The sequence below is a fragment of the Scomber japonicus genome, chromosome 19, assembly GCF_027409825.1.
Source record: "Scomber japonicus isolate fScoJap1 chromosome 19, fScoJap1.pri, whole genome shotgun sequence".
Classification (NCBI taxonomy): Eukaryota; Metazoa; Chordata; class Actinopteri; order Scombriformes; family Scombridae; genus Scomber; species Scomber japonicus.
In genome coordinates, this window is record NC_070596.1 from 24,946,889 (window position 1) to 24,957,506 (window position 10,618).

The 10,618-nt window shown below is 40.5% G+C and overlaps 1 protein-coding gene across 1 annotated transcript; it reads right to left on the bottom strand.

Moving 5' to 3' along the window:
- Positions 1 to 3,113: 3,113 nt before the first annotated feature.
- Positions 3,114 to 5,986, bottom strand: LOC128380738 (zinc finger protein 703-like). The gene is made up of 2 exons (XM_053340621.1): positions 5,717 to 5,986; positions 3,114 to 4,927 (listed from the first exon to the last, which is right to left on the bottom strand). The coding sequence occupies exons 1-2, from the start codon at positions 5,945 to 5,947 to the stop codon at positions 3,365 to 3,367; spliced, it is 1,794 nt and encodes a 597-aa protein (XP_053196596.1). The 5' UTR covers positions 5,948 to 5,986; the 3' UTR covers positions 3,114 to 3,364.
- Positions 5,987 to 10,618: the final 4,632 nt, after the last annotated feature.

Below are 10,618 nucleotides of genomic sequence, written 5' to 3' on the forward strand. Positions count from 1 at the left end.
GTTTTATACCTGAGCTAATCTGCTCTGAGACTGTCAGTGACTGTAGGAAGTGAAAACATGTGACAGCTTCACTTCAACAACTCTTACATTGTAGTGTGAGCAGCCAACTGCATTCTTAGACTTAATGAACAAAGTGTGTCTGTTTTTTCTGGGCCAAATCTGGCAACGTGACACCTGCAAGAGCGAGCCTGCAGGATCTCATGCCCTCCTGCCGAACTCATACACCCCCACAATAACGGCATCTCGGACCACTGAAACTGGAGCGCTTTCTCTTGTTACAGCGAAGACGGGCCTGTTTTGACCCCCAGTGGCTCCCCTTGTCAGAGTCGTGAGTGACCAGTGTGGGTCATCTATACTTTGCCAAGGGTGTCAGAGTGTCATGTTGCAAGGAAATGGCATATTACCGCTGCCAATCATGCAGCAGCCAAGGTAACCTGAGTGACTGTCAGGGCTGTAATCTTGAAGACAAACGGGAAGCGGCGCTTATCAGGGTGCTTATCATGATCTGACCTATAGAATATATATAAATTACATCCTGATAAGCTTGAGTTTTTTCCATACCGCCTCCACTGATGTCACAGTTTTCATGCAACATAAGGTTACACTGAACTACAAGAGCATTAAATAAAGATGCTGTTGCTTTAAGGTGACTCTGCATTCACTACAGGACGGAGGAATGTATCCCTGTGGTCTGCTTACAAGCCACTGTCGACACAGTGAAAAATTAGCGGAAGTAAAGCACACCCAAAGTCATCAATCATGTGACTCTTTCACAGTAAAAATAGCTGCTGGTACAAATTCACTCATCATTAACTAACACGTTTACTGACAGTAGTAAACATCTTCCTTTCACAGATTTACTCCCCCCCCCCTCCCCCACCTCCCTTTAAAAGATTAAGCTCACAAAGTCTGCCTTAAAACAACCATCAGGAGCTCAAATGAACATTTAACAAGATTTTTCTTTGCTGTAATCATTCCTCCTGTTCATAGTGACCATTAGAAGATCCCTCCATAATGCAATTACAATGTAAGTGATGGGAGATGAAATCCAGAGTCCTCGTTTTGAGCAAAAAATATGTTTAAAAGTGTATCTGAAGTTAATATGAGGCTTCAGCCGTCTGAGTTAATCAAATGAAGTGGATATCTTCCCCAGTCGTAGTGTTTTAAGTCAAAATAATTGTCCCACAGCGGACAGTGTTTTTCTTGTTGAGCCAGAGTGGAAGTATAGGAACAAAAAAAGAGGGATTTTGGCACTAAAAAAAGACTAACTTTATTTTAATGGTCAGTATGAACAGGAGGAATGATTACAAGAAGAAAAACACGTCTATTATGTTTATTTGGGCGTCTGCTGACTGCTGTTTTAGGACAGGCTTGAAAAATTATGAAAATGTTCTTTAAAGTTTTGTTACTTTTAGGAAATATTACATGTTTACCTACTGTAAAAAAGGCACATTTATAAAGATTTACTTTTCCAGACATGAGATAAAGATCTACGATATTTTCTCTGCTGTTGTTTTTACTATAAATCAAGGAACAGTTTGTCATCTATCCTCTCTATGCTAGATTAAAATGAGAGAAGGGCAAAATAGTGTGGAGAATTTTAACAGATTGATTTAAATTAACTTGAGATAATAGTTAAAATCTGACTGGGAGAGTATATAAAGCAATTACACTCAAAATCATGTTTTTTGATGGTTTCTCGGAGACTCATAAAGCTGTGTAGAAACTAATAAAGATGAAAGAGAATGAACAATAACTCGATGACCTTTTCAAGAAAATGAATGTCTTCAATGTGGCACTACAAGCAGTCACCTGAACAGAGACTGCAAATAGATATGTTGCTATCATATTAACATTCAAGCTTTGCTGATATAAAAGAAGACAGAACAGAATATACATCTTCACTTTGATTTATTTAACAAAATATGACCTCCCCTTTCACTGGAAAGCACCACGAGGTGTCCCAATTTTACAAAAAATATCACATCTCATGTTTTTTTTTAATTGATTTGCTGTGAAAATTAAAAAAAAAGAAGAAAAATCAGAACGCTGAGGAGTTCAGAGAGAAATAGAGAGAGAGAGAGAGGGAAAGAGAGAGAGAGAGATGTGATTTTAACATTCAACATATTCAACATGTGTCATCTGGCTTTCCACATGTCTGCTCAGAGGACTGTAAAATGAGAATAGATTTATATGGTAAACATGAAAGCCAGATTCCCAGTATAAAATAAATACATCTTCTCAGTAGGAATAAACAAAACATAAGGAACCAAAACAAATCATCACAAACCATGGGGCAGAATAAACTGTAAGTGTGTATGCAGTGTCAAAGCTAACATGCATCTCTTGCAGGGAAGAAAAAGCGACGGTGGCCAGACTTACATCAGCCCCATGACTTCAGCTTATTGCCTTCCGTGCCACACTACATTTTCCTGCTCTAAATCATCATCATTTGCAGCAAAAGCCCCGAACAACAAAGAGCTATTACACTGCATCCAACCATCAATTTGCCAAAAACCCATGGGGCGACAAAAGTCATCTGAGGGCGGTCGCGTCTGTTGCAGAAGTATCCGAGCGTGTGTGCAGACATGCAAGAGCCACATGTGTCCTCTGATCGTTAGGAGAGGTCCTCAGCCTGAAGAGAAACATCAAATCTCATTTATAATGTGTAAAGCAAGTGTGAAGACGCGCTCAAAAAGGCAAAATCCAGGACTTGCGCTCCCATCCCAGTTCCACCTGAATCCAGTCTTAAAGTCAGAAAAACCAGCAACTTGCTGTAATTAAGTACTAACTTAAAGGTGTAGTTTGACATTTTGGGGAATATGCTTACTCACTTTCTAGCAAATATTAGATGAGAGGTTTAATACTAATCTCACATCTGTCAGAAACTGGTTAGCTTAGTTTAGCATAAGGCTAGCCTTGCTTTGCCCTGTGGTAACAAAATCTGCCTACTTGCACCTCTTTCATCTCTTCAAGCCAAACAAATACATCAACAAAAGGCCTTTACACCGTTTTAAGGGGTAATGTACTGCATTATATCTTGGCTTTGAGTCTCCACAGGTTGCCTGGCAACTGATCCCTCAAAAAATTGCTTTTTGTTGTTTTTATGCTCTTTTTTGTTCATTAAACAAACAAGATATAATGTGTTCATTTGTGAGCTTTAGAGGTGCTTGTAGGTGACTTTTTGCTACCTTCATTCAGTGCCAGGCTAGCAGTTTCCACCTGATTCAAGTCTTTATGCTAAGCTAAGCTAATATCTAACAGAGTGGTAACAATCTTCTCCTCTAACTCTCCACCAGAAAGAAAATAAGCATATTTCCCAAAATGTCAAACTATTCCTTTAAACATGTAAGTAGACGGTGTATCACTGGTAGCCCAGAGCAGATGCAGATCCAAGTCTTTGACTGTAGAGAGCGTAATGAGGGTAATACGGGCCTGTGGTGGGCAGAGAGTGCAGGGAGATGGAGGAGGGTCCAGGGGGCAGGTGGACCTTACTGTAGGGGTGATAGCGAGCTAAACCCAGGCTGTGGGGAGCTCTGAGGGAGAGCGAGCTGGCCATGGAGCCCGGGCTGCTCTGGTGGGGGAGGTGAAGGTGACAGGAGGCAGGTCCGGAGGAGGAAACAGAGAGCAGCTTACTGTCCATGCCTACAGGCAGGGCCGTGTGTGTGCGCAGGTGAGCCAGGAGCTCATCTGAGGTGGCGAAGCGTTTGTCGCACGGTCCCCCGGCTGACACCCAGTTGCAAGCGTGAGGCAGGGGGTCGCTCGGGAGCATGAAGCCGTACGAGTAGAGGGGATGGGAAAGGGAGGAGGATGCGGTGGATGGCAGAGAACTGGGGTGGAGGGAGTGGAGCGGGTGGGAGGGGTACACCAACGGGAAGCTGGATTTGAGGTTGGAGGAAGGGTCGTGGATGCAGGAGTTGCAGTTGCTCCCGCCGAGGTGGGATACGCTCGGATAGCTGAGACAGTATGGGTCCCTGCATAAACCCTGCATGAAGGAGGGAGGGGAGGCGCCCGTGAGAGGGCTGGAGCTCGGGTGCTTTCCTGGAACTCCCATGCTTCCCACGCTGAGGCTGGACTTGGTCGGGTCCAGCCCAGGAACAAACTGAGATGGGTAGCCGGCGTAGGCCCCCACTACAGACCCGTGGTAGCCCATGTTAGATGAAGGCAGGGGGAAGAGTGGTTGGCTTGTTTTATAAGGAGAGAGGGGTGTAATATGTCCATGGCCGAGGTTGGGCTGGGCAGACTCCGCTTTACCTCCGTCGTGGTTGGAGCCACCGTCAGAGCTGCCGTTACTGCAGTTTGTGCTGGCTCGAACGTGGCTGGAGTTAGCGTGGCGCGGGCTGTCTGAGTTCACTTTGCTCACTTCAGTGTCTTTTTTGGAATGGCTGTTATTGCTGCCACTGCTCGTGCTGGTGGGGCTGCCCTGCTCGTGAGCGCTTTCTCCATTAGGTGTCTGGGAGTGTGACGTGCCCTGTCCACCAGGGGAGGACTGGCTCTGTTTGTGAGGCTGCTGCTGCTGCTGCTGCTGCGTGTGTCCTGGTGGGGTGCTGCTGCTGGCTCTGGAGCTGGGTGAGGCAGCATGGGGCGGATAAGACTGCTGCCCATTTGTTGAATTTCCATTAGTGATGACATTATTGCTGGGCACCCTGAACCCGACTTTATCACTGCTGCCGTTAGAGCTGCTGCTGGTGACTCCGTCTCTGCGGCAGTCTCCGCTGCCTTTGTTGTAGGGCTTAAAGCTAGATTTGTCCTCCAGGGAGGGGCGGTGCTCCCCGAGCTTCAGGCTGGAGATGGACGAGCGACTGCTAGACTCCTTGTCCCCCTGACTACAGGAGGAGCCCAGCTTGGAGGAGGACGGAGGGTCCGGTTTACCAATCTGAGAGCAGGTCTGCGCCAGCAGGGCCAGCGGACTCTTCTTGGCATCCAGCTACAAAGAAATATAGATTGTGATGAGCTCTGTGTTGTGCAGAGAGACAGTTTAGCTTTCATGCAGAAAAATGAGCAAGGTCCCTGACAAAAACAAGTAAACACAGAAGTCCTTTGTGGCCATCAGACGGCCTGTGAACTGTTTATATTAACAGTATTTAATCTAGAGCTGCTACTAACAATTATTCTCATTATATGCTAATTTAAAGATGATTTTCCTTTTCTTAATAAATCTTAAAGTAGTGAAAAATGCTCAATTCACTTTCTCAGCACTCAAGGAGGCGTCTCCAAATGACTTGTCCTGTCTCATCAAGTTTTTAACCTCCAAAAAAAATAAGTGTCATATTGGACAACAAACAGCGACAAATCATCACATTTAACGCAGCTCACATCTGTTAATGTTTGCTTGAAACAATGAATCGACCATCAGGACAGTTGTCGATGAATAGAAAGAGAAGAGATTAATCATTTCAGCTCTAGTTTGAACACATAATTAAGTTGTCATCACTTGGGCGACTTATCATGATTCATGCTTTTGTTTGTTGTCTCAGCAAACACACATCTCATCACTTTGTTCTTAAGGTTGAAGTTAAATGTGAGGTCAAACACATCAGATGGGAACATTTATAGCTATTTTATTGCGCATATTTCTCCACAACAGAGGAATATAAATAGGGGGGGTTGTTGTTGTCTGCTTTAACTAATTAAAGTGCAGCATATTAAAATCTATCTCGCAGCTGGTACTGTGTATATTTTATTAGTACAAAATGTTGTAAAAGACAATAAATACCTCGATGCTCACTGGCACGGACGTCAAAGGCTGTAAATACTCCGGGTGTAGCAAGTGTCCAGTGTGCGCAGTCAACATCTTGATCACTCGGAGAGGAAGCCGCTTTGCCTGGCGAATTGGGTCCAGAGGGGTCAACAAAGAGACCACAGCACCGGGACGAGGTTTCTTACTGGCACTGGTCTCACTGTGCTCGATCCGATCTGCAGCTGACTCCGTGGGGAGATATTTCATTGGAGTGGGCGCAGCGCTTTTTTCTTTTTTTTTTCTTCTTCTTTTTTTTTTGGATGTGCGTTTTACTTTACGTCCAAAATGAGGAGTTCAATGTTTAAATGTTGTAATCCATGTAGATATGTAAAGTTCACCCCCCAAAAAACACACATACACACACTGAGCTAGACGTCCTTACATGTCCCGAAGGACGGAAAAGCCAGTTAAAAGCATCTTCATCATCATCATCTCCCGCAGCTCTTACTCCATATAAATAATGTCAAATGTGTCCAAAATGTAAAAAAAAAAGAAAAAAAAGAAAGAAAGTCCACCGTGTAAATTTTGAGTGCGTAAATTTGGAATAGTGGCTCTTCTATTGATAAAAAGAGGAAAAGAAAAAGACAAGAGTGCACTTTGTAAGAGTCCAAGCGTTTTTAGGGGAGGTTTCTCTCTGCGTGTCTTCCGTCCGGACTTCAGCAGCTCTCTGATCACAACAGGCAGACTTCAAAGTGAAGCAGCCGCCGACCGCTGGGTGGCCACATTGGTAATGAGATGGGAGGGTCGACGTGCGTAAAAGGCGCAGCGACACCATCCTCCTCCTCCTTCTCCGAGCCTCCACTCCTTTTAACTTATTCCACCATAATATATAATAATAAGAGCGCTACTTTCTGCCACTGAACCCTTTGAAAGTATGTTTGTAAGAGAAGTAATGTATGTGTAATTTAGGAAGAACCTCAACTTTTTTTTTTTTTCCTTTTAATGTAGATGCTTCATTTAAAAAACATCCCTTTTATATGAGGTTAAAGTGTCATCGTGGTTTGGCGTAAAAAACATACTGAAAAAAAAAACAGATGATATATGGTTATGTCTCTGAGTTATAGTTTTACTGCAATAGCTGCTCACTATGTATGGAAGCTCAAAACCGCCACCTAAAAAAATCAGTCAGTTTAAGTTTTAAATTTTTATATTTTATAATATTATTATTATGCTCTATATTTCCCCCCTACGAATCCTTTACTATTATATCACATTTATGACATATATCATTATAGAGATAATAATTTTAATAATTATACTACACACTATTGAGATAATTATATAAAAAATGTATATTGTAATTATTAGAAAGTGCATATTTCCCATAATTATGAGAAACATACTATATATAATCTCAAATACACTATTCCATGTGATAGTATAATTATGAGACAGTATACTTTTCATAATTATGACACAGTATACTTTTCATAATTATGAGACAGGTCGTGTTATTATAAGACTGAATAGCTCAATTATTATAGTTTTTCATCATTATTTGAAATATACAATGATATACTGTACACATAATGAGATAATGAGATAGTATACTTTTCATAATTATGTGACAGTATGTGTCTTATGATTATACAACATTATAGATAGTGTAATTAGATTGTTTATTGATATAGATTGTAAGATTGTACACCTCAATTATTAGAAAGCCTCTCATAATTATAAGAAATATACAATGAGATATACAATCGCATAATAATGAGATAGTCTAATTTTCATAATCATGACAAAATAAGTTTGTTATCATTATACTGCGTAATTAGATAATAGCACTATTATAAGATTGTATACCATTTTATCATCATTAAAAAGTGTTTATAATTAAGAGTATATCCTTTTCATAATCATGAGAAACAACAATGATATATAGTCTCGTAATTACACGTCATTATTATAAGAAGGTTTATGATCTAATTCTTATAATTATGAGAAGTACAAAACTACAATCTTATAATTACACTGTTGATACTAAATCATAAGAGCACTTTGAACACTTTGAACACTTCAAAATGGGAAACAGTCTCTTTTTAAATTGGCCGAAATGGGCTTCATAGAATCTCCTAATTTCTGCTCATAAACAATCGTGAAAAATTTGGCAGAAAGTATTTCGACTATTTAGTCCGATTAAATAAACCTCATGAAAAACACTTGCTCACTCACTGCTTGAGCAAAAACATTCACCAAATCAGAGATGAAGGGAAGGCAAGTTTTATAGCCATGTCATCATCGAGACTAATCACTGGTATTTTCCAAATGCTCCGTCTAAAATCACAGACTATGAATTACATACTCAATATGCGTACTATCATTCAACATATTTTTGTGTTATATCACTTCCTGAGAGTCCCCTTCCCGGTTGGAGTCCCGTAACCATAGTAACCCGTGCCAACCATAAAGTCAGAACTAATTTTAAAATGACTGGAATCATGGGATATTTATGCCAACATACGGTCCGCTGTTTGCATACTGTAATATTTCCCTGGAAATGGTTCGCACTTCACATAATAATGGTTTCGGGCATACTAAAAAAAAATCTCACATACTGTTTTAACGTATTAAATAGTGTGTTGGTATGGAGTTTCGGACGAGTCATGAGTTTTTTACATCTTGCACAGCCACGGAGAAAAGGTCAACCGGTAACAGTGTGGTCATTGAGCATTTTGGCCAAAATCGTAAATGATTGTCCCCAAATCTCTTTGATACACTCACACAGAACCAAACCTGCTTACTTAACCTTTATAGAACAACCAAACATTGCAAAGTGGTTTAATTTAATTCAACTTTACACACCACACGGCAAAAACATTCAAACAAATAATGCATTTATTTTAGTGAGCAAATTTATCAGGTTGAATGAGTTTCACAAACTAGAAAATTATACGCCTTAAAATTCTGGTTAAATTTATCTGTAAGCCAAAGTTTTACTGTCCAGATGGTTATATCATGAGCATTAAGTCAAAAGGTTAAATCTCAGAGCGCAGTTTTAAGATGTCGAACATTAAATATTTGGACATATGACAATGTTTTATATTCCTATTTAAACCTAAAGGTAATCCAACCTTTTAAAACCTAAAAAGGCGAATCTAAATGAAACCACACACTCATGAATATGTGGTAAACTAACTTTGTTAAAATACAAAAAAAAAAAGTCAGATGGGGAATTGGGTAATTTTGAGCTCATGAAACTAAGGCATGCGGTGCATAAACTCCTTATTAAAGCTAAAAATGCTCTTTTGTGAGTGTAATGGTGCGTAGAGCAAAGTCAGTGGTCTAGTGAGCGGCGGAAAAATGGTCACATGAGTCACCCCTTCGCTTTGCTGTCAACAAGCAGACGAGTACATGCAGGGCAAACAATCCACTAGTCCAGCTGCTTGTTTTTCACAGTGAAGGGTCATGGTGGCTCTGTCATGGCTCGGGGTGTAGTTCTGGAGGAATTCAAACTCCTCTCTATGCAGCTGTTTCCATGTATACACAATTTTAACCATGATGGGACAGTTTATACACTGATGATTGCAACTGTATTTATCTAATTAGTAGTTTGTGTTCTTTTGGTTAGATATGGTTTGATCTCGATGATGGGTCCATGCATCTTCAGGCATGGCCTCTTTCAACTTTGGTTGTTGAAGTTACTAAATCCCAGCACTCATGAAATATTTTGGAGTGGTGCTTGGGACTGTGTAAATACCAAGATTAACAGCCCACAGCCATGCTAGCAGCTCTGCGAAGCTGCTCTGAGGGACAGATGTGCTTCGAGATAAATGCCAACATCAACATATTCACAATCACAATGTTAACATGCTGATGTTTAGCAGGTGTAACATTCCCCATAGTCACCATCTTAGTTTAGTGTGTTAAGCTTGCTTATATTTGCTCAACGCCACTAAACACACTGGTTCTCCTATTTAGCATTCATAAGCAGTATATGAGCAGCTAATACTTGGTTTATAACACACTATAATGTGGCTGTTAGTAGATATGAGTATTGTATCTGTATCTAACTATCAACTAACTCCTGCTGGCACCCATTAGCATAGTCACCATCTTAGCTTAGTGTGTTAGCTTGCTTATATTTGCTCAACGCCACTAAACACACTGGTTCTCCTATTTAGCATTCATAAGCAGTATATGAGCAGCTAATACTTGGTTTATAACACACTATAATGTAGCTGTTAATAGATACGAGTGTTGTATCTGTATCTAACTATCAACTAACTCCTGCTTCACCCATTAGTGGATGCTAGTATATAATACATAGTAATATAGTAATACACGGTTGTAATAATATGAAATATGTCTTTTTATAGACACATATATCTGCTTACAACAATGTTACAGTGTGTTATGAACAACTTATTAAATGGTAAATGGACTGTACTTATATACTGTTGTCTAGTTTTTTGACCACTCAAAGCGGTCACCCATAGCAACCCGCTCATCAGGAGGAAGCTAACATTCACATACATTCATACACCATTGCTGCAGCCATCCGGAGCAATTTGGGGTTAAGTATCTTGCCCAAGGACACATCGACATGTGGATTGGAGGAGCCAGGAATCAAACCTCTTATCTTCCGATTGTAGGACAACTGCTCTACCTCCTGAGCCACAATAGTTTATATACTACTTACAGTATAAATGCTAAATAATTTGGCTTAAAGTAAATTGTCATTGTTCTACCAGTGTTTGCTTTCTGAAGTGTGAAGAAGAGCATTGGGAGCTGCAGTGTGCAAACTTTCCATATTCATATCACCCAGCCCTAAGTAAATCATACCTGCATTTTCTGCTGTTACAGATTTAGTTATTTGGTCCAACACCTGCTTTCTTATTCTGGATGTGCATGTCTACTACACAACCTTTTCTACAG

Bases quoted from the DNA above. Each gene is read 5' to 3' on its own strand.
- LOC128380738 (XM_053340621.1), bottom strand. From the start codon at position 5,947: ATGAAATATCTCCCCACGGAGTCAGCTGCAGATCGGATCGAGCACAGT. The intron at 4,928-5,716 runs GTATTTATTGTC...ATTTCTTTGTAG, and splicing joins CCGTGCCAGTGAGCATCGAG to CTGGATGCCAAGAAGAGTCC.